General features: G+C 38.3%; 1 protein-coding gene across 5 annotated transcripts in view; it reads left to right on the top strand.

Annotated features, from left to right (window-relative positions):
- Window positions 1–21,729, top strand: part of SUPT3H (SPT3 homolog, SAGA and STAGA complex component) — a 401,575-nt gene that overhangs the window by 294,650 nt on the left and 85,196 nt on the right. For all 5 annotated transcript variants that reach the window (XR_009597733.1, XR_009597732.1, XM_015102735.4 and 2 more), the window contains exons 7-10: window positions 5,276–5,351; window positions 12,168–12,280; window positions 13,036–13,143; window positions 16,704–16,871. Coding sequence is in view for 3 of the 5 variants with exons in the window: in XM_015102735.4 (XP_014958221.1) it covers window positions 5,276–5,351; window positions 12,168–12,280; window positions 13,036–13,143; window positions 16,704–16,871 (465 nt within the window). In the remaining 2 variants the exon portion in view is untranslated. The remainder of the gene's footprint in view (window positions 1–5,275; window positions 5,352–12,167; window positions 12,281–13,035; window positions 13,144–16,703; window positions 16,872–21,729) is intronic.

Here is a 21,729-nt window from a genome sequence, read left to right as displayed (position 1 = left end):
ATTTCACATCAACTGAAGTAAAAACTTTTCACTGAAACTTTGCATTAACAAATATATACCGAGAGTCTGTTTCGTTCAGGTATTGAACAAATTATACTACATACACATTTGTAGGGATATTTGCTCCCCTGTTTTCATTCAAGTAGGACCCAGAAAGTAAATTTACCTGCCTTGCAATTCTGCCTTTTGTTGTACAATAACCAGAAAGACCAACAAGCTTGATAATGAGGTGAATGATTGTTAGCATTACTCTTCTCTTTTACCTTGTTAAAAAGTGATTTCATGTAGATTTTAAAACATTGTTGGGCATTTGAAGATTTTAGAAGTGATTCTTTCAAGGTAATAATCCTTTCAAATGTATGCCCCTACCTGGTAGTGCTTTGCTATGTTGTAGTACTAGTAAGGTTCAATTGCAGAAAAGCCTCTGAGTATGAAGCATATTGTTATGAATGTTCGGAGCACTGCTGATTCCTAGAGAAAGGGGGGATTGGGTAGAAGAGCCAGATTAAGCGGAAGACGAACTGGACTTGTAGATACAAAAGCATGAGTAATGCAGACTTGACCTGACATTCATATGAGAGTCTTGAGATAGGAGAACGTGTGTCATTTGAGGATGTTCAGTTCTTGCCTGGAGAATCCCAGGGACAGGGGAGCTTGATGGGCTGCTGTCTTTGTGGTCGCACAGAGTCAGACATGACTGAAGTGACTTAGCAGCAGGATGAAAAAAAGCTGTGATTAGTCTGCTATGATTATTTAGTAATACTACCCCGCAGTAGGTCATTCAGGACCCACCCAAGATTTACCAAGGCGATGGCACCCCGCTCCACTACTCTTGCCTGGAAAATCCCATGGACGGAGGAGCCTGGTAGGCTGCAGTCTGTGGGGTCGAGAAGAGTTGGACACAACTGAGCGACTTCACTTTCACTTTTCAGTTTCATGCATTGGAGAAGGAAATGGCAACCCACTCCAGTGTTCTTGCCTGGAGAATCCCAGGGACGGGGGAGCCTGGTGGGCTGCCATCTATGGGGTCGCACAGAGTCGGACACGACTGAAGTGACTTAGCAGCAGCAGCGTTGACTGTTCATTAACATTATGCTTTAATTTTTTAAATTTGTCTACATCTCAGTGTGCTCAGCTTGTAAAATGGAGCTATGAAAACTGTTTATCCTAAAGGTTATTGTGCTGCTCTGTCTAAAGAGCAGGCATTGTTTTTTTTTGTTTGGTCATGTTATTTATTAGGCTTATGATTTTTCCCCCCTCGCATCTTTTTCCAGAGATTTCTTAAAGTTCCAGGAATAGAAAAGGGGCTGCCAATGTGCACTTTAGTGTGGATTACAGAGAGTGCTCTGAAGAGAAGCAGAAGGGAAAGTGGAATTAAGATAACACAGAAAACAAGAGCCAGCCTTAGTTCATTGTTGGCCAACATCTTGTTTTTTATGGGTCTTTGGCTTCAAAAAAGTTGCCTACTCTTTCTGAAATTTGTACAGTTGGATCACAAATATTACAGTTCCCGTTTGTAGATCAGCCAGCAAGGATTTATATGCATTTCTTTTGCCTCAGTTCACCCGTCCATCTGCCCAGTTGTTCAGCCAGCCAGCAAATGTTTACTGAGGCCCAGGTGAGTCCAAGCTAAGCAGTGGCCAACACTGAGATTAAGGAAGCAAAGAATATGTAGTCCGTGAAGGTTAGATACCTTCTGACTTTCTCAGTGTTTAACGTGATAGTGTCAGATTAGGAGATAGTATAATCAGACGCTAAATCATTTGGATGCTTTCATGAGGTCAGATTTGTCCCCCTTTTTTGGTTATTTGAAACAATTCCTTGGGAAGAGAGACAAGTAAAGAAAAATTAGCATGAGGGGCGAATCTGAATCATCTTCTTCATCCTCAGCTCCCAGTAAACATCTCTAATTTCCTGTTGATCACACTGGACCATGCTGTAAAAAGCATGAGTGCCAGTGTCCCATCACATGTATTCTGAGGATGTTAGCAGGAGGGCTTCCCAACCCCTTTCATGTTGTGAGGCACGTACAAAGTGGTAGCATTTTAAAGAGATATGCCAACCAAGGTAAGTACAGATTTCCTTGGTGGCTCAGTGGTAAAGAAGCTGCCTGTAATGCAGGAGACGTGGGTTCCATCTCTGGGTTGGGAAGATCCCTTGGAGAAGGAAGCAGCCACTCACTCCAGGAGTTTTGCCTGCAGAATCCCATGGACAGTAGAGCCTGGCGGGCTACAGTCCACGGGGTCACAAAGAGTTGGACATGACTGAGCGACTGTGGTGGTGGTGGTTTAGCCGCTCAGGGCCTCATAATTTCATTTTCTTAAGAACAGTTTGGGCATGTTAGTGACAGTGACTCTGTGATACATTTTAGTAAGATAATGTATAGAGGATGATCCCAAAGAAAAATATTGGATTAAAAACTAATGTAGGTTTGAGGCAACTCTTTATAATTAAAAAAAAAACAAATAGGCTTCTTCAAGGAATTGAGAGTCCTGGACTTCAATTCTCACTTGATCACCTTTGGCAAATCATTGCTGTCTGAACCTCAGCTTCTTTACCTTTGAAATGAGAGAGCTTTGTTGCCTTTTTGGCTAAGATCAAGTGTAAGACGAGGGAGACTGAACAAGATGGGTTTCAAGCTGCTCTCTAGCTCTAACGTGCCAGGATTTCGTACTGCCTATAAATCTTCACTGTTGAGTCAGCTGCTTCACGTTGAGTGTTTGCTGTATGCTAAGCACTCGGTAAGCAATTTCTGTACATGATCTAGTAGCTTCGTGGGCTCCCAATCGAAAGTTTCTGCATTGATGCTAAAGGAATTGTTAATAACATACATCAACTGTCACTCTCTAGGCCTGCCTGTATGTAGGTGACAGGTCTTAAATATTCAACTTCTGGAAGAAAGAAAGAAAAGCGAAAGTGAAGTCACTCAGTCGTGTCCGACTCTTTGCGACCCTGTGGACTGTATAGCCCACCAGGCTCCTTCGTCCATGGGATTCTCCTGCCATTTCCGTCTCTAGGGGATCTTCCCAACCCAGGGATCGATCCCAGGGCTCCCGCATTGCAGGCAGACGCTTTAACCTCCTAGCCACCAGAAAAGTTAATATTAAAAGTCTCGTCAGGAGCTTTTTATGTAGTTGTCTGAGTCCTTTCTGTCTAGTGTGTGTTTGGTGGGTGAGGCTGTCTAGCTGGTGGGTAGCAGAGGAGACCTGGAGAACACCTGGATAATCAAGGACTGGCGGCATTATGGTAATTTGCCCACAAGGTAGACCAATTATGGTAGCATTTGTTTATTCCACAAGTGTTTTATTCTCATTTACCACATGTCAGATATTTTCTGCTGCTGCTGCTGCTGCTAAGTCGCTTCAGTCGTGTCCAACTCTGTGCGACCCCATAGACAGCAGCCCACCAGGCTCCCCCGTCCCTGGGATTCTCCAGGCAAGAACACTGGAGTGGGGTGCCATTTCCTTCTCCAATGCATGAAACTGAAAAGTGAAAGTGAAGTCGCTCAGTCGTGTCCGACTCTTCGCGACCCCATGGACTGCAGCCCACCAGGCTCCTCCATCCATGGGATTTTTCAGGCAAGAGTACTGGTGTGGGGTGCCAGGGCCTTCTCTGCAGATATTTTCTAGGAGCTGTAAATTCAAACCTGAGAGGTTCCTGCTATAGTCAGACACAGACAAACAGTCAGATGCATATACCGACTTGCATACATAATATATACATAAATTAAAGATATCAGTCTCAGAGGGAGGGTTTTTTGTAATAAACACATTAGTAACTAATTTGAACTGTTCAAAGCACATAAATTATCCTTTCCTTGCTTCCCATTTTCCATTAGTAAATGTTTATTGAGTCATGTATCAGATACATTAAAAAGGACAAAACTAAATCATATCAAAAAAATACTTCTGAGTGCATAAAATTTCAGTAATATACCCTTCCGGAAACATGATGTTTCAGATACATGCACACCAGGGTACATGTACACATACATGCACGGGTGTGGGTGTAATATTTACTTGCAAGTGTCTGAAAAGAATACTTGAACCACGAGGATAAATAGAGAAGCCTGGGTTTGTGTCAGCACATATATATGTTTGTGAGTATGTATCAAGGAGATTAGGAAGGAAAGACGAGAAGGAGGGAGAAGAGGAAGAGAAGGAAGGGAAACAATAATTGATAGTCTTAGAAGGAACCACAGTAATCAGTAGATTTTGCCTTAACACCCCCCCCATACACACACACAGACACAATCTTTTCTGTATGGCACTGCAGCTAGCGCACCATTATTCATTCCATTAACTGATGGATTGTTGGAATTAAGTTGTCCAACCACCCAAATCTAACAAAATGCAAAAAAGAATAATTTCAGTTCCTTAAAAATATCCACAGACATCAGAAGTGGTACTTATTGTAGTCTACCAACTGTGATAAAGAAAACTTGCTAAAAGTCCTTCCAGTGCAGAAAAAAATTTTTTCTTAAATCTCAGGGAATTTTTTTTCCTTTACTGGCCAGAAACTCATTCCAAGAAGTACCAGCCTGTCTCATTTCAAAATGCTTCCTTTGCCAAGGAAGCGGAAGCGGTCATATTCTTTCCCACCAAACTGTGGATGAATTATAATTATCCTACCTCTGGTGGGACAGTGAAGCAGCAAACATCTGCTATACTGAATCCAAAAACCCACGAATGAAACTACATCAAACTGTGAATCATACCTGGACGCAGATTAAAGGATCTGTGTTGTGTTTACCTTTTTCTTGATTTTCTTTGCAATTTAAAATATGGATTTTTTAGCTCTGGCTCCATGTTCTATGGGGAACTATATGGGTTCCATTTGCTGACTCCTATGTTAATGTTGAAAAACCCAGCTTTAAGGCAGATGGGCAGTAAAAGTTAATAACAAATTTTCTGTTTAATTTGTTATCACCTCACAGTTTTCTTTTTCTTTAAGAGGGTGTTACTGGTACAGTTAAAGAAAATTCAGAAGTGCACAGTCTAAGTCAGGTCCTTTAGTATTTTTTTCTTCCAATATAGTAAAAGTAACAGAGGACTGGAAAATGGTTTTTTAAACTTTACTTAAAAAACAAGCAAGCTTCAAAACTACTGTAACTTATCAAAATTTTGTGTATCGTGGTGTTTAAGGTGGTACTAAAGTAATCACCTAAAGTAAGGAAAGGAAATGAAATTTATGCTCTTGAGTTTTAGCTGTGAAAACATATAATAGTCTGCTTGATTTAAATTTGGGTGTGTGTCTTTTTATTTTCATCTATCAGAGAGCAGAAAGACAAACTCGAGTTATGGATTCAGCTCAATATGCAGAATTCTGTGAAAGTCGACACTTAAGTTTCTGTAAGTAAGCATTTAACTTGGCTTCATTATATGTTTAAGAGATTATGTGTTACAGGTACACGAAAGTACAACACAATCTCTGTTCCTTAGAAATTGGTGAATTTAATACATACATGCAAAGTTATAACTGTTATGGAAACAGCCTCTGCATTGTAGGGGAACCCATAAAAGGTTTTAACCCACTCTGCTGTTTTGCAGTTCTAAGTATTAAGAGGTTTTAAAGAGTGCTGGTAATACACAAAGACCCATGTTAATTATTCACGTTACTTTTAGTCAGAAAAATTCCATTTTCCTTAATATTCCCGTTTAAATTTCTTTTTCGGTTTCTTAGTCATGTATTGGTATTGGCATGCACTGGTATTGGCTGACTGTGCTTGACCCATGGTGGGCTGTGGTGGTACACTCACGACATTTAAAAGCCCTTAATGTTAATAAATGCGCAGCTTCCCTTTCACGAGTGCATACTCCTGTTACCACAATAGGATACGTCAACAGCCTCTTCTGTCTTCACCTATAACTTCCTGCTGTAGTGTGTGTTCCCTGTTAGCCAAGTTCATTAGTCCACACCTTGTACCGATGGTAAAATTAGTGCCGTCCCACCCCCGCACACAGCTTATTAAGAGGACACAAAGGCTTGTGATAAATAGTGGGCTAGATTGTGTAGGAAAAACATCCTTACAGCAACAGTTCAGTGATGACTAAGACTTTGAGGGTAAAGGTCAAAGAGTAAGTGTGATGAAAAGTCCAGTTAAAAATATGACAAAGTAGCGCATGACCCTTGTCTGAGAAATCATAGACACAATGGTGTCTTTAAACGACAAGCTATTATGTGGTCACAATAACAGCATATTCAATTTGGAAAAAGAAAATGAGAGCTTCATTTATAGATCATAAAGTGCAAATAAATGACACATTTCAAATAGCACCCCATGTAAATGTCAGGAAAATATAGGAAAACATGTTTGGGAAGGGTTTTTTTTTTTTCTCCTGACTAAATATACTTTGCAGTCTGACTAACAATTTGGCATCATACATCTGTGAAGCATTAAGTAAATGACACTTCAGATCATGGCAATTTCAGCAAATGAGAGGTTTTTGTATTGTAAATTTTAGGTTTAAAAATGGCATTCAAGTCTTTTATAAGTATAAATCTCCATTTTATAAAGTAACATTCAGTGCTATTGAACTATTTTTTTGAATCATTCTTAATTTACTTAAAGAAACAAGTGCTATTTCACACTAAAACATGTAGTGTCCTAATACCTCTTTTGTTTAAAAATCTGATTTTTCATAACTTGAGTTTTTTGCTTCATAACAATAATAAATTGCAGTAGATTAAAAATTAATATTTTCCATTTCTGTATAAAATAATTATAAGGAGTATCTTATGCTCAATTTTTTATTCTTTAAAGAAGAGGGATTTGGGCATTGAAAAATATTTCTTCATATAGTGCCGACAGTACTTCATCATGAAGCCTTAGTGGGAGAATGTGTTTTCTGTGCCACGGTACTGTCTTTGAGAATGCTCAGTCCTAGGGGGTCAGCAGTTCCAGAACTAGACTCTTCTTTTGCTGATACATGACCAAGGTTCAGGAATTGTGATCCAGCCATTTGTGTCTTTTTAAATATTTAATCGTAGTACTCACTAGCTGAGGCTACTGGTGCATTTAAAAATGACCTGTCTGTAACTTATAAAGGCTGAGGGTGAGCTTTACCATTAGGACCCTGATCCCATTCACCAGTGTTTTGTTTTTTTATTTATAAAAGTCAGATCATCATTTCCCTTTAAAAGTCTTTTAAAATCTGATATTAATTCACAAAGCTCTAATTTAGTTGTAATTTGATAAACCTATTTCCAGTCCTTTCAACCCCATTGTTTCATGTGTGGTTTTTGTAAACAGATACCTAAATTTTCTTTTTAATCAATCTGAGAGTCTCTTTGTATTGTAATTGATGAGTTTAATTTACATATTCAATTACTGATACATTGGGGCTTATATATGCTATCTTATTTTGTGTTTTGAATTTACTGTGCTTTTTTATTTGGTTTTCCTCCTTTTATTCGGATTGATGGGCTTTTCTTGATTCCATTTTTCACAAACTATTTTGTATATTACTTATTCTATTGCTGTTAGTTGTGATCCTTAATTTTTCTAAAGCACATTCCTGGCCTAAAATGTCTCTAAGTTGGTAAGTACAGGCATACCTTGTTTTATCAATCTTTGCTTTAGTGTGCTTCATTGATAGTGTTTCTTTTGACAAGTTGAATGTTTGTGGCAGCCCTGCCCTGTGTCAAGCAAGTCTTATTGGTGCCATTTTTCAAACAAGATTATTTTTAATTAAGCTATGTACATTTTTTTAGATATAATGTTATTTTACACTTAATAGACTGCAGTATAGTTTAAACATAGCTTTTTATATGTACTGGAAAACCAAAAATTTCATGTAATGTGCCTTGTTGCAATATATGATTTATTGTGGTGGTCTGGAATCAAACCCACAGTATCTCCAAGGTATACTTGTATCTGAACTTTTCATCTCAGCCTAATTTTGTTTTTCCCAAGCCTCTGAAAGTACTTTAAAGCACTCCTTTTTGTCTTAAAAAAATGACTTTATTTTGTCCTCATGTTTAACTGATAGTTTAGTTAAGTAGGAAATTGTAGACTAATAGTTATTGGTTAAAACATGATTCCATTGTCTTTTTGCCTCTGTTGTTGGTTAGAAATCTGATGTCTACTTGTTTTATGGCACAATATATGGGGAAATTAACAGGCTGGCAAGCAGCAGCTGATCAATCTCTCTCTCTCTTTAGTCACTAAGTGGTGTCCAACTCTTGTGACCCCATAGACTGTAGTCTGCCAGGCTCCTCTCTCCATGGGATTCTCCAAGCAAGAATACTGGAGTGGGTTGCCATTTCCTTCTCCAGGGGATCTTCCTGACCCAGGAACCGAACCCAGGTCTCCTGCATTGCAGGCAGATTCTTTACCAACTGAGCTATGACACCATCCCTATTTATAGCTGATCAATAAATAGGTATAAAAGGAAAGAAAGAAGGAACCCCTACTCTAGAAGTTTCCAGGGAAGGAACTTCCCTGGCAGTCCAGTGGTTAAGACTTCACCTTCCAACACAGAGGGTGTGGGTTTGATCCCTGGTCAGGGAGCTGAGATCCCACATGCCTCATAGCCAAAAAAACAAAGCATAAAACAAAAGCAGTATTGTAACAGATTCACTAAAGAGTTTAAAAATGGTCCACATCAAAAAAAAAAAAAAATCTTAGGGAAAGAAAAAATTCCAGAGAAAACCATGCCCTCTTAGGAAGGCTATTTTTGATTCACCCAAATAACAGTGATTTTGCAGAGAGAGAAGTTGCAGACGGCTTTCTTTGGAGTACAGTGAGCATCACAGAGAGCCCTGAGGGAAGGGTCAGGACTTAAAGGCTGGTGAAAAGGGATATGGCAGAAATAATGAAATAACATGGAGGGGTGAGAGGTGAGAATGGAATGAATTTTGCCCCGATTACTGACGAGAAAGACAAAGTATATGAGAATTAACTAACCTTACATTTCCAGATGAAATTATTATGTAAAGTTTATTTCCAACACAGGCTAAAAACCAGGGAGTATCAGAAAGAGGATGATCCCAGGAACTTTTGACCTTTGGTCAAGGTTCTGAATAAATTGATAAATTTATTGATCATTATTATTTTTATTGATCATTATTATTCTGAATAAGTTGATATCAACTTATCTGAATAAGTTGATAAATTTCTAGGATTACCCTTAATCCTGATACAGTGAGAAGAGGGATGAAGGAAAAGGAACTCATTGAGTCTGAAGCCCCCTCAGATCTGGTAAAAACAAACCATCATGACTGGAGGTATCTATGCCTCTTGTGTTGGACCCACTTTTACCCTGGAAGGATCCATCTCTGAAACAGTCCTTCCCATGTATCAGGGTCAGAATTACCTAAGAATCTTTACCTGTTGGAGGAATAGGAGTAACCCAAGCGGTTTTGGAGAAGGAAATGGCACCCCATTCCAGTATTCTTGCCTGGAAAATCCCATGGACAGAGGAGCCTGGTGTGCTATACAGTTCATGGGGTCGCAAGAGTCAGATGCAACTTAGTGACACCAAGTAGTCTTATGGGACCTCTGTGCATCTTTTTTTGATGTATGGAGAAGTTTGGATCCTGTCCTTTTATTAAAGAACTAGCTATCATCTGTTTATTCTTTCACTCATTCACTCACTCATCTCTTCTAGAAATATTTATGGTGAGTACACAAATGCCAGGCACTCTTCTGGGTGCTAGGGTACCACGACACACCCAGGGTCCTCACCTCTGCCTCCTCAGTGCGGAAGAGCTAACAAGGGAGCTGCCCATTCTGTTGCGTAGATGGACAGATCTGACCAAGAGCTCTCCTTTCCCTCACTTTTAAAATCGAATGTTTGGAGCAAAGACACAAAATACCTGTCTCCCCGTTCAGTTCAGTTCGGTCACTCAGTCATATCTGACTCTTTGCAACCCCATGGACTGCAGCACACCAAGCCTCCCTGTCCATCACCAACTCCCAAAGTTTACTCAAACTCATGCCCATTGAGTCAGTGATGCCATCCAACCATCTCATCCTCTGTCGTCCCCTTCTCCTCCCGCCTTCAATCTTTGCCAGCATCAGGGTCTTTTCCTTCACCATCATCCATCAGAGGGCAGACAGACTGAAAACCAGAATCACAGAAAACTAACCAATCTAATCACATGGACCACAGCCTTGTCTGACTCAGTGAAACTTTGAGACCTGCTGTGTAGGGCCACCCAAGACAGACAGGTCATGGTGGAGAGTTCTGACAAAATGTGGTCCACTGGAGAAGGGAATGGCAAGCCACTTCAGTATTCTTGCCTTGAGAATGCTATGAACAGTATGAAAAGGCAAAAAGATAGGACACCAAAAGATAAACTCCCCAAGTCAGTAGGTGCCCAATATGCTACTGGAGATCAGTGGAGAAATAATTCCTGAAAGAATGAAGAGACAGAGCCAAAGCAAAACAACACCCAGTTGTGGATGTGACTGGTGATGGAAGCAAGGTCTGATGCTGTAAAGAGCAATACTGCATAGAAACCTAGAATGTTAGGTCCATGAGTCAAGGCAGATTGGAAGTGGTCAAACAGGAGATGGCAAGAGTGAACATCGACATCCTAGGAATCAGCGAACTAAAATGGACCAGAATTTAACTCAGATGACCATTATATCTACTACTGTGGGCAAGAACCCCTTAGAAGAAATGGAGTAGCCATCATAGTCAACAAGAGTCTGAAATGCAGTACTTGGATGCAATCTCAAAAGAATGATCTCTGTTCCTTTCTAAGGCAAACCATTCAGTATCATGGTAATCCAAGTCTATGCCCCAACCAGTTTCCCTGTTACTGTCTGTCAAAGAGAGAAATGAATAAGGTACATTTTATTGATCTTGCCAAATTGCTGCCTGTTAACTTCAGAAGTATTCCACAGATGTGAACCAAGTGTTTGTGAGCTATTGCAGCTTCCTAGTTAGATGGACTGTTACATGTCAGAGAGCACTGGGAAGATTGGTTCCTTTAGGGAGATAGCTTTGGTGGGGATCACTGTAACTCGGCCACAGCTGACAGCTTTGGATACGTGCTTCAATAGCAGGACTTAATGTCTCCTGTGATTTATTTCACAGAAAACTCTCTGTATGTGGAATCCAAGAGAACTGTATCTATCAGGATCAAAACATCATGCTTGGAGTTACCATTAAGTGTTTCACAGACTTGTGGGACCAGATTAATCAAAACAATAATCAGTGGATTTTTTTAAGATGATTACGTTATAGATGTGATAAAATCTTCACTATCAATCTTTTCCTCTAGATTACTAGTTAAGTTAGTATTATCTAATGAAGGCCCTATGTCACATTAGACTGCTTAGTGTTGTGGCGGTTTCGAGATACCTAACAGGAAATTCCTTGTGTTTTCAGTACTGTTAGGTATGCAGAGAGACGAGATGCATGGTATTGACCCACAAAACTTGTAATGTGGCTTGTGAAATCACAAGCAGACACAGAAGGATCTCTGATAAGAGTTCAGTAAATGATTGGAATGGGGATCGTGTGTCTGTGGCCCTGGGCAGGATTCATATGAATGAAGCCACGTGACAGGAGAGTATCCTGTGCAAGGGTCAACACAAAGAAGATTAACTCAAGCCTAGGTGACATTTTAATTAGGGAATAATATAAAGGCAGGTTGGAATCATTCTGGGTGGTTTTGAGAATCACACTCAAGGATTTGGACACGTTTTTCATTAAAAAAATGTAAGCACAGACTTAGATCAGGCCAGATATCAGTTTGTTCCACTTAATTCTAAATTCACAACTTCGAGCCTACTCAAGAAATAGACCTAATTTGAAAGGTAGTAAAAATACATTTCCGTGTGTGCCTTTTTTCATCACAGGTTCTTTCTTGCAGGATTTTCTTTCCATAAGAATAAAGTTACATCAAGCAAGTGATTCTTCTGACTATTGTTTGAACAGAAACTATGGTCAGTGATAACCTATTCTAACACACTGTAAGAAGTGCTAAGCATTCAGTGGTTTAGCATACTTTGAGGCAGCAGAGATATGAAAGACGCAAGTGTGTAAAGGCATTCTTGGGACTAGAATATATCTAAACACTAATAAGATTTTTTTTAATTGCTTTTTATACACATTGTTTTCAATAGATATATTTTTCATTCTGTGATAGTAATATGCAGTACTAAAACACTTCAAAAACTAAGTATTCTCTACTTTTTTTTTAATGACTAGCCAAAAAAGGGTCCAAATTTCGAGACTGGTTGGACTGCGGTAGTATGGAGATAAAGCCCAATGTTATTGCTATGGAAATTTTAGCATATTTAGCCTATGAAACTGTGGCACAGGTAAGAACTTGAATCTGTCGTATGAAGCTATATGTAGCTGCTTTCCCCTTATTCCTGTCCCTGATCAATTCCTCTTCCGCCTGCTGCTCTACCAGGACTGAAAACAGCCATGAGTTCTCTTCTATGATAATCTCACTATTTGCTGAAATTTAGGCCAGTTACATTTCTCTGCATCCTCAGCTCCAGTGGGTGTTAGGCAAAAGTGACTGCTGTTTCTTGCAACTTCTTTTCGTCAACATTGAATTCCAAGTATACATCTGTCTTGCTTAGAGATTACTTTTGGACTTTGAGAAATACCTCTCTAGAAATGTACCATCCACTGAGTGCTTACCGAAACCTGAGTCTGGAATCACTGTCCTCTAGTAGTTTCTCAGAGCCTGGTTCTCAGACTGCAAGCATCAGCTTCCCCTTGGTTCTTGCCTAAAATGTAAATTTCTAAGCTACATCCTAGAGCAGCCATACCGAATTATTATTGACTTTCAGAGCATGGAAGCCAGAAATCTGTATTTTAAAATGTTTCGCTGGAGATTATAAGCTTTGAGAACCACTCCGCTAGGAGGTTAGACTGTATCCTTTATGTTCATGAGTACGTCCGCTTACCAGCCATGAAAGCATACATTTATGTCCACAATACAGATTTTTTAGGCAGACCATCTGACTAATATTGGGATATAGTTGCTTGTATGTAGTTTTACCGTTTCGGTCTCCTTGGTGATTATTTCCAGCTCTGTGACTTTCTTATTCTGATCTTCTAGTTAGTGGATCTGGCCCTTCTTGTGAGGCAGGACATGGTAACCAAGGCAGGAGACCCCTTCAGCCATGCCATTTCCGCCACCTTCATTCAGTACCACAACTCTGCGGAGGTGAGTATTAAAAAATCTGGCTTTGACAGGTCTGTGGATTTTTTTTTCCTCATGTCTGATATTTACGTTAGTAGTTGTAAGAAAAAGATTATGTAGGAATATAAAGCCTTCAGTCACAGAATCTTAATACATTCAGCGTTCAAACAAATACCTACTATGTTTCAGGCCCTAACAGTCCACTTAATGCAGTGATCTTATCACCTTCTCTTAGCCTTATTTAGCATTCCTGACCCTTCAGTGAAAGAGTATCTCTCATTTCCATGGGAGATGAACACTTGCTTTAGTTAACTGAATAACATGGAGAAAAGTTATGTATTTAATTTTTGCTTCAAAGATGAAAGGATTATTTTATTCATGTAATGATAATTCCTAGCATTATTGATAGTTGGACTTTCCAGTTATGGATCCATCTCTAAACATGATTTAAAGAAATATGGCTCCATGTATCCTTTGTGGTGTGATTGATCCAATCATGTAAAAAATCACATCCTTTCTATATTCAGTTACTGTTGCTGGGATCCCCACCTGTGGGGGCTGTGAAGTTTTCTTTCCAATTTTTAAGGCTTTGTATAATAAGTATGTATCATTTTTGGCATAAAAAATAATTGCTATAAACAGCATGTGCCTAAAAACCAGAAATATAACATCTAGTTAATGAATTTGCAAATAATCTTTTTTTTTTTTTTACACGAACATAAACATTAGTCTCATATAATTCAACCTAATGACCATAAAGAGGGCAGCAAGGAGATTTGGTTAACATTCACATGTATAATATGAAGTGAGCCTCAGATCGAGTTAGGTGAAACCTATAACCTGAAAATGGCTACTAAGCCCCTTTGAGAATCCGAAGAAAACTGTAAATCCTTTCTCTGTAAATACATTTGCACATTTTGTATACAACTTCAGGGCATTCAGAGACTCTCTGAAACCATTCCATGAATATAAAGTATCTGTCAACCCACTGGACTCCATGTTTAAGTGTCTCTGCTCTGAAATACTTATGAGATATATAAAGATATATGCCTGTATCTTATTACAAGCCAAAAGTATGACATCTTTTTATGCCCCTTGTGGAACCAGATTGGCTTAAAACTAAAGTAGGAATCAAAATGTTTATGCCCATTAAAAATCCATTTTTTTTCTTGAAAAAGGTTATACATCATTATCAGTGAACATGATTTAAAAGTCCCTAAAGAACACTCAGTTGATTAAACAGTACTTGTTTTCTTTATGTTATGTTACAAACCCAAATTATGATGTCAAAGAACACCCTTTAAACTGTCTTTGGTACGTGTTCACTTTATGAATATGTGTATAAAGTATGCTTTTCATTAACATCAGACAAATTTGTTGTAACATTTCTAATTAAAGAAATTTACAGTGAACGTAACAAGCCTAGTTCAGGGATTGCTTACGTGGCTAGGAAAACTGTATTTCCCGACCCCCACCCCCACCCCCACCCCACCGACTTTCTTGATTCTCCAGGGTGGCCAAGCTGCCCTGGGCAATGCTCAGCAACCACAGCTGCTGCTCCCAGCTACCCAGCAGTTAAGAGAGATGGCTTGTATATGTTGAACTTCCTGGGCTCTCTGGGAGGTGGGAGCAGGCGTGTCAGAAAGCATCCTGGCTAAATATGTCGATACAAGCCTCCAGCATTTCCCTGGCCTGTCAGACACTCCTCCTCCAATGTGACTAGTGGTCAAAATGAACATTTGGAGGGACTGGAAGTCTTTCTGCCCTTTATTACCTGATTCAACACACAGAAATGACCACTCTAGGCCAGGAATTCCTATTCATCAGCATTGCAGGTCAGCAAGCACAATTAAGGGGCTGGTTTAGGGACTTTACCAGGTTAGGAACCCATGGGGGCTCTGGAGACTAATATGATCTGTATTCAGGGAGATAAAACATTCTGCAGAACAAGCAAAGCAATAAATGAACAAACAGACAATTCAAGATTTTATGTACTGATTTCTAAATGAGTGTCATAGAAAGTTCAAAGATAAAAGCAGCTCCCTAATTATAATGAAAGAAGACTTCAGCAAAGAAGTTAAGTGTTGAAGAAAAGATAAAAATTTGATGAGATGGTAAAAGTGGGGAAGATGCTGTAGGCTTTGGAGGCAGCATAAGTGCACAGGGAGGAAAAAACCTGATTAAAATATTCAAGCCAAGGAGTCATTGAGAAGGGAAGTAGGAAGTTAGAAAATAAAGGCCTTAGACACTTAGGGAAGGAAGAATTCAAAGTTTCTTGGCTAAGGAGTGATGAGTTCAAAAGGGTATTTTAAGAAGATCCAAATGGAGGTGCTGTGTACAGTCAATTGGATTGGAAACACAAGGCATGGAATTAATCACATGCATTCTATTTTAATAATTGTCATTCTTGAACACTAACCATATAAAGAACTGAGCTAGTTAAGCTTAGGTTTCTCAGATTATCAAGGTTAATATTAATTTGAGTTAATTTTTCAGAGTTTTTTTTCAAACATATGGTTTATATTCTGGAAGGAATGATCTCTAGGAATTACCTTGTTTTTCCTAAGAGCAACTCATGCCACATTAGGTTTATTCCTTCTTGTTTGATGTTTCTAGGCAAGCAGATCAAAGAAATACTCTTGAAAACAGTATCTGAATTTCAGCAAAATGTTTTACAAAGTTTAGCATAATTTTTAAAATACATTATAAAGAACTATAGGTCAGTAGATAGCATGGTTATTACACTTGATAGGATTGGGAAAATATATATGTATAATACCATATATGAAAAAGACTTATTTGCCTAAAAGTTTCTTATAATGATAAATATTGTGATGGTACTGAAAAGGAAACATCACAATATCTTTTGTTTCAGTGTCTAGGCACCGTCCTAGAGGATGGACATTGACAAAGTGGAGGCTATCTAAAGGAGAGCAACAGGGGTGGGAAGAGGACCCTGAAAGCATGTCTCATAACTGGTAGAAGGAACTTGAGGTGTTTGACCTGTAGAAGGGAAGAGACTGTGAGATAGAAAGTTTTCAAATATTTGAAGGACCTCCACAAGGGAGAGGGAGCAGACTTGCAGGCATAGTCAAAGAAAGCAGGTAGGTATGAGGGATATTCTGAAGGAAGAAGGTGTTGGAGGAGCTAGAGATGAATCTACAGTGACCCTAAAGCACGGAGTTTGAGTTATTTTGTCTTGAAGTGAAGGCTGGTCACCATGATGCAGAGAATGTCTGAAAGACATCCTGTTTGGGGGGACAGTTTAGAACTTCCTTTTGAGTACTTTTGGAATACTGACAAAACTTCTCAGTAAAAATATCTGTATCTGACTGAATCAGCAGAAATTTTGGAAGCTGTATCCAAGGAATCTTATTTTTTATCTGAATGATCAGACAGATTAGAAATTAATATATTTAGACCCTTAGGGGTAAGATGATGGCATCATTTCTGTGGACTGGATAATAATAAATTGGGTTTTTGTATTTGTAACTTTTAAATATTGTTGAATTAATGAGCTATCTAAATTAAATGTTAGTAGAAGTTCTGGTTGCCTGATTTCAGAGCCACATGTTTTTGAACAGGGGTCTTGCATGAAGCCCTATCCAGACTCTCCTGAGAACACACCACCTCCTACACCAACGGCTCCATCCGTGGGCTCACAGCACTTGGGGAAGACCACATCAGGATCCCTAGGGAATGGGAGTGCTGGACAAGACTCAGCTAAGACCAAACAAAGGAAAAGAAAAAAGGTTAATGATATTTTTCTATTTCTTTTTCTTTCTTTTTTCTTTTTGGTGCAAAGAGAGATCTTGGGGCTTCCCTGATAGCTCAGCTGGTAGAGAATCAGCCTGCAATGTAGGACATCCTAGTTCAATTCCTAGATTGAGAAGATCACCTAGAGTAGGGATAGACTACCCACTCCAGAATTCTGGAGCTTCCCTGATGGCTCAGATGGTAAAGAATCCACCCGCCATCTGGGTGACTTGAGTTTGATCCCTGCGTCAGGAAATCCCTGGAGGAGGGCATGGCAATCCACTCCATTCTTCTTGCCTGGAGAATCCCCATGGACAGAGGAGCTTGGCAGGGTATGGTCCATGGGGTCACCAAGAGGCAGACGTGACTGAGTGACCAGGGACAGCACAGCACGGGGAAATCTTAACTGAGCTCACAGGTACGGGAAATGTGTTCTGTTTCTCACTAATCAGATTTTAGAGACAGCCAGTTTACAGCAAGATATTGATATTTTCTAATATTTTATTTAAAAAATTTTTAAACATACAAAAAAGTTAAAAGAATGTAGAGTGAATACCATATATCTATCATCTGATTCTGTAATTAAAATTTTACTGTACTTAATATATTTACTATATTTACATTTACTTTATGTGTACATCTGATTATTCTTTTATCCATCCACCAGTTCTTTTTTTTAATACATTAAAAGGTAAGCTGCAGGCATCAGTATAATTCATGCCAAAACACATAATTTTGTGTAATGTATACATTATAAAGAAATTTATAAAGAAATTATAATTCTTTATAAAGAAATTTATAATGTATACATTATACATTTTTTTAAAGGTAAAGTTTATATACAGTGTACCACTCAATTCTTAAGTATACCATTTGCTGAATTTTGACAGATATATAAATTCATTGTTTATATACCCTCTCAAGATAAAAAAAATAACATTACAGTCAGTTCAGAAAATTCTTTCACACCTCTTCCAGGCAATCTCATCACCATCCCCAGAAAAGCAAACACTGTTCCGACTTTTTAGTTTTCTCTCTTCTGGAGCCTCATACAAAGAGAATATAATGTGTATACTCTTTTGTGTGAAATCTCTTTCACTCAGGGTGTTTTTAAAGTTTGTGTTTTTAAGTACAAGTGTAATTCATTCTTCCTTATTGATGAGTTGAGTAAGTTGCTTTGTATCAGTTTACTCATTCTCATTTTGGTGGTTAGGCTATTTCCAGTTTTGGGGGTATTATGAATAAACCTGTTACGAGCATTATTGTACAAATCTTTATAGACAAATGCTTTCATTTTTCATAGGTAAGTGAAATGAAATTACTAGCTAGAAATGAAATTATTGGATCATAGAGTAGCTATGTGTTCAGTTTTTAAAGAAACTACAAGAACTTTTTCCCAAATGATCATATCATTTTATCCAAAGCTACAGTAATCACAACAGTATAGTACTGGCCCCAAAACAGAAATATAGATCAATAGAACAAGATAGAAAGCCCAGGGATAAACCCGCTTATGCTTAACTATACCTGTGCTTAACTAATCTCTCACAGAGGAGGCAAAAATATATAATACAATGGAGAAAAGACAGTCTCTTCAGTAAGTGATGTTGGGAAAACTGGATAACTGTGTAAAAGCATGAAATTAGAACACTGTCTGACACTATACACAAAAACTCAAAATGGATTAAAGAACTAAATGTGAGACCAGATATATAAAATTCTTAGGGGAAACACTAGGTAGAACACTGTCTGATATAAACAAGATCTATTTTGACCTACCTCATAGGGTAATGAAAATAAACAAATGGGACCCACTTAAACATAAAAGCTTTTGCACAGCGAAGGAAACCATGAACAAAATGAAAAGACAGCCCACAGAATGGGAGAAAATATTTGCAGCCACTGCTTTTAATCACATGTCAGAAGATTTTATAGCTTTTTTTGGTATTTGTAATGTTCTATTTTTCTCTGGATGTTTTCCAAATAATATCTTTATTTTTTATTTTCAGCAGCTTGACCATGATATCCATAGACATGGTTTTCTTTTGTTTTTTTTTTTCTGTTTAGAATCCTCTGGGCCTCTTGAAAATTGAATACTTTTAAATTGAGGGGGGAATTATCAGCTATTATTTCTTAAAGTATCTTGCCTGCCTCATGTTCTCTCTTCTCCCCTTCTGAGATTCCAGGTATATTTTTGTTAGTTACTTTGAGATTGTTCAACGTGTGCCTGAAGCTCTGTTTAATTTCCTTTTCAGTCTTTTCTCTCTGTTCTTCAGGTTGAATAACTTCTGTTGATCTTCCCTTCCAAACTCTATCTACTGTCAGTTCAGTCTTAACACTCATCCATTAATGTCTTGTTTCTGATATTTTGTTTAGAGTTTTATAATTTCCTTCCGATTTCTTTTTATAGTTTATTGTTATTTTTTATTTTAACTTCCTTTATTTCATAATAGCTGTTTTAAAATTCTCATATGATGAATATCTGGATTGTTTTGATCTCCATTGAGTATAAGTCACACTTTCTTGAGTTGTTGCATATCTAGTAATTTTAAATTATATGCTGGACATTGTGAGTAGTATATTGTAGAGATTTCAGGTTCTGTAGTATTCCTATGAGAAGAGTTGGTGGTGGTGTGTTCATATGTATGTTAAGCAGACTGTTTACTCTTCTAGATGGAACTCTATAAACTCCAAACTCAAATGCCTCTTCAGCAGCTAGACCCTCTCTTCCTTTATTTAGTTTTACCTTGGTTTCTTGGATTCAGTCCCACAAAGGAATAGCTTAGAAGTTAATCAAAGATTTAGGTAAAATTTATACACTGCATATTTGTCTTCCTTTCTTTGATTCTGACCTTTTTTGGGATTTTCTTTTTCTCTTTACACCTACTGTGGTTGCCCTGAACTCTGAGATATAGTTCTTCATGCCTCTAAGGTCCCATGACCCTGTACTGACTAGGGCCTACCCTTAGGCTAAAACAGAAAAACAGAAAACCAACCCCTAGCTATTCCCTTCTCCTATATATAGTGTGCGCCCTTTCAGGTTTTGTCCTGGTTAGATCACCCTGTTGCTTTCAGGTACTTGTTTTTTATAATTTGTCCAAAATTTATACTTTTCTCTACAAGTTGGTTGGCACAATAGAAACTGTTTGCCACTACTACTAATGGAACTGTGCCAAGATATAATCTTAGAATTGATGGAAAGCAGATTTAAATTTCATCCTCATATCTGCATTCCCCCTTTTATTTTCAAAGTGACAGATCTCAGTGCTTATTTATTAAGGGAAACTCCAAACAATAAGGAACTTCTGTATTGTAAAGTAGTTCTAAAGAATTTCGGCTATAGCACTCTCCAACTCATTCAGTAACTAAAACTAGAGTATAAAATATTACTTAAGGACATCTTCAGTGGATTTGCTTTACAAACTATGTAGAAATTTATAATTAACCTGGTAATTATGCATATATAAAATCATTTATTTTTTTAATTTACTTATCCACATCTACATTCAAGAAAGTGAAAGTGTTAGTTGCTCGGTTGTATCCAACTCTTTGCGACCCCATGGACTATAGCCCACCAGGCTTCTCTGTCCATGGAATTCTCCAGGCAAGAATACTGGAGTGGGTTACCATTTCCTACTCCGTATTCAAGCTCTTGCTATATTTTGATTTTTTGCTCACTGGAAACCTCAGCTGTGATGGTACTAAAAGCCAAGGGACTTGATGTATAATCATATCTTAATACTGTCATTTTAATCTTGGGAGTGTCCCTTATCTTCACTGTATCACCTATAATGTGGGGAGTTGGGAAAGTTTAGAATAGATAATATCTTATGTTTTTTCCAAATTTTATAATATATGAATCTTTAAATTTGGTGATTCTTTATTGTTTTCTTTTCAAATACCTTTTCTAGTTAATTTCTTTAGTTTTAAAAAAAATCACTTCCTACTTACATAGAATGACAGATTATGCAACATCTCAGTTAAATTTTGGAATGAGAAAATTAACTGTATTTAACTGTATTATACTATAGCCTTTGGCCAAGGAGTGGCCCAGCTTCATATGAAAGGAAATCCTCTATAAACTCGAAGAACTAAGAGAGCTCTGTGTACGAGAGTGAGGGGAAAAAAGACACTTGCCTGCCCACTCTGATCATACATCAATCCATGTGATCAGTGAGGGACAGAAGTCGGTATTAAGGCTAGAAACGGCAGAGGAACCAGAGATCAAATTGTCAACATCCACTGGATCATAGAAAAAGCAAGAGAGTTCCAGAAAAACATCTATTTCTGCTTTATTGACTATGCCAAAGCCTTTGACTGTGTGGATCACAATAAACTGTGGAAAATTCTGAAAGAGATGGGAATACCAGACCTCCTGACCTGCCTCTTGAGAAACCTGTATGCAGGTCAGTAAGCAACAGTTAGAACTGGACATGGAACAACAGACTGGTTCCAAACAGGAAAAGGAGTATGTCAAGGCTGTATATTGTCACCCTGCTTATTTAACTTCTATGCAGAGTACATCATGAGAAATGCTGGACTGGAAGAAGCACAAGCTGAAATCAAGATTGCCGGGAGAAATAGCAATCACCTCAGATATGCAGATGACACCACCCTTATGGCAGAAAGTGAAGAGGAACTAAATAGCCTGTTGATGAAAGTGAAAGAGGAGAGTGAAAAAATTGGCTTAAAGCTCAACATTCAGAAAATGAAGATCATGGCATCTGGTCCCCTCACTTCATGGGAAATAGATGGGGAAACAGTGTCAGACTTTATTTTGGGGGGCTCCAAAATCACTGCAGATGGTGATTGCAGCCATGAAATCAAAAGACGCTTACTGCTTGGAAGGAAAGC

Source organism: Ovis aries, chromosome 20, assembly GCF_016772045.2.
Source record: "Ovis aries strain OAR_USU_Benz2616 breed Rambouillet chromosome 20, ARS-UI_Ramb_v3.0, whole genome shotgun sequence".
Lineage (NCBI taxonomy): Eukaryota > Metazoa > Chordata > Mammalia > Artiodactyla > Bovidae > Ovis > Ovis aries.
This window is presented reverse-complemented; position numbering and strand designations above follow the sequence as displayed.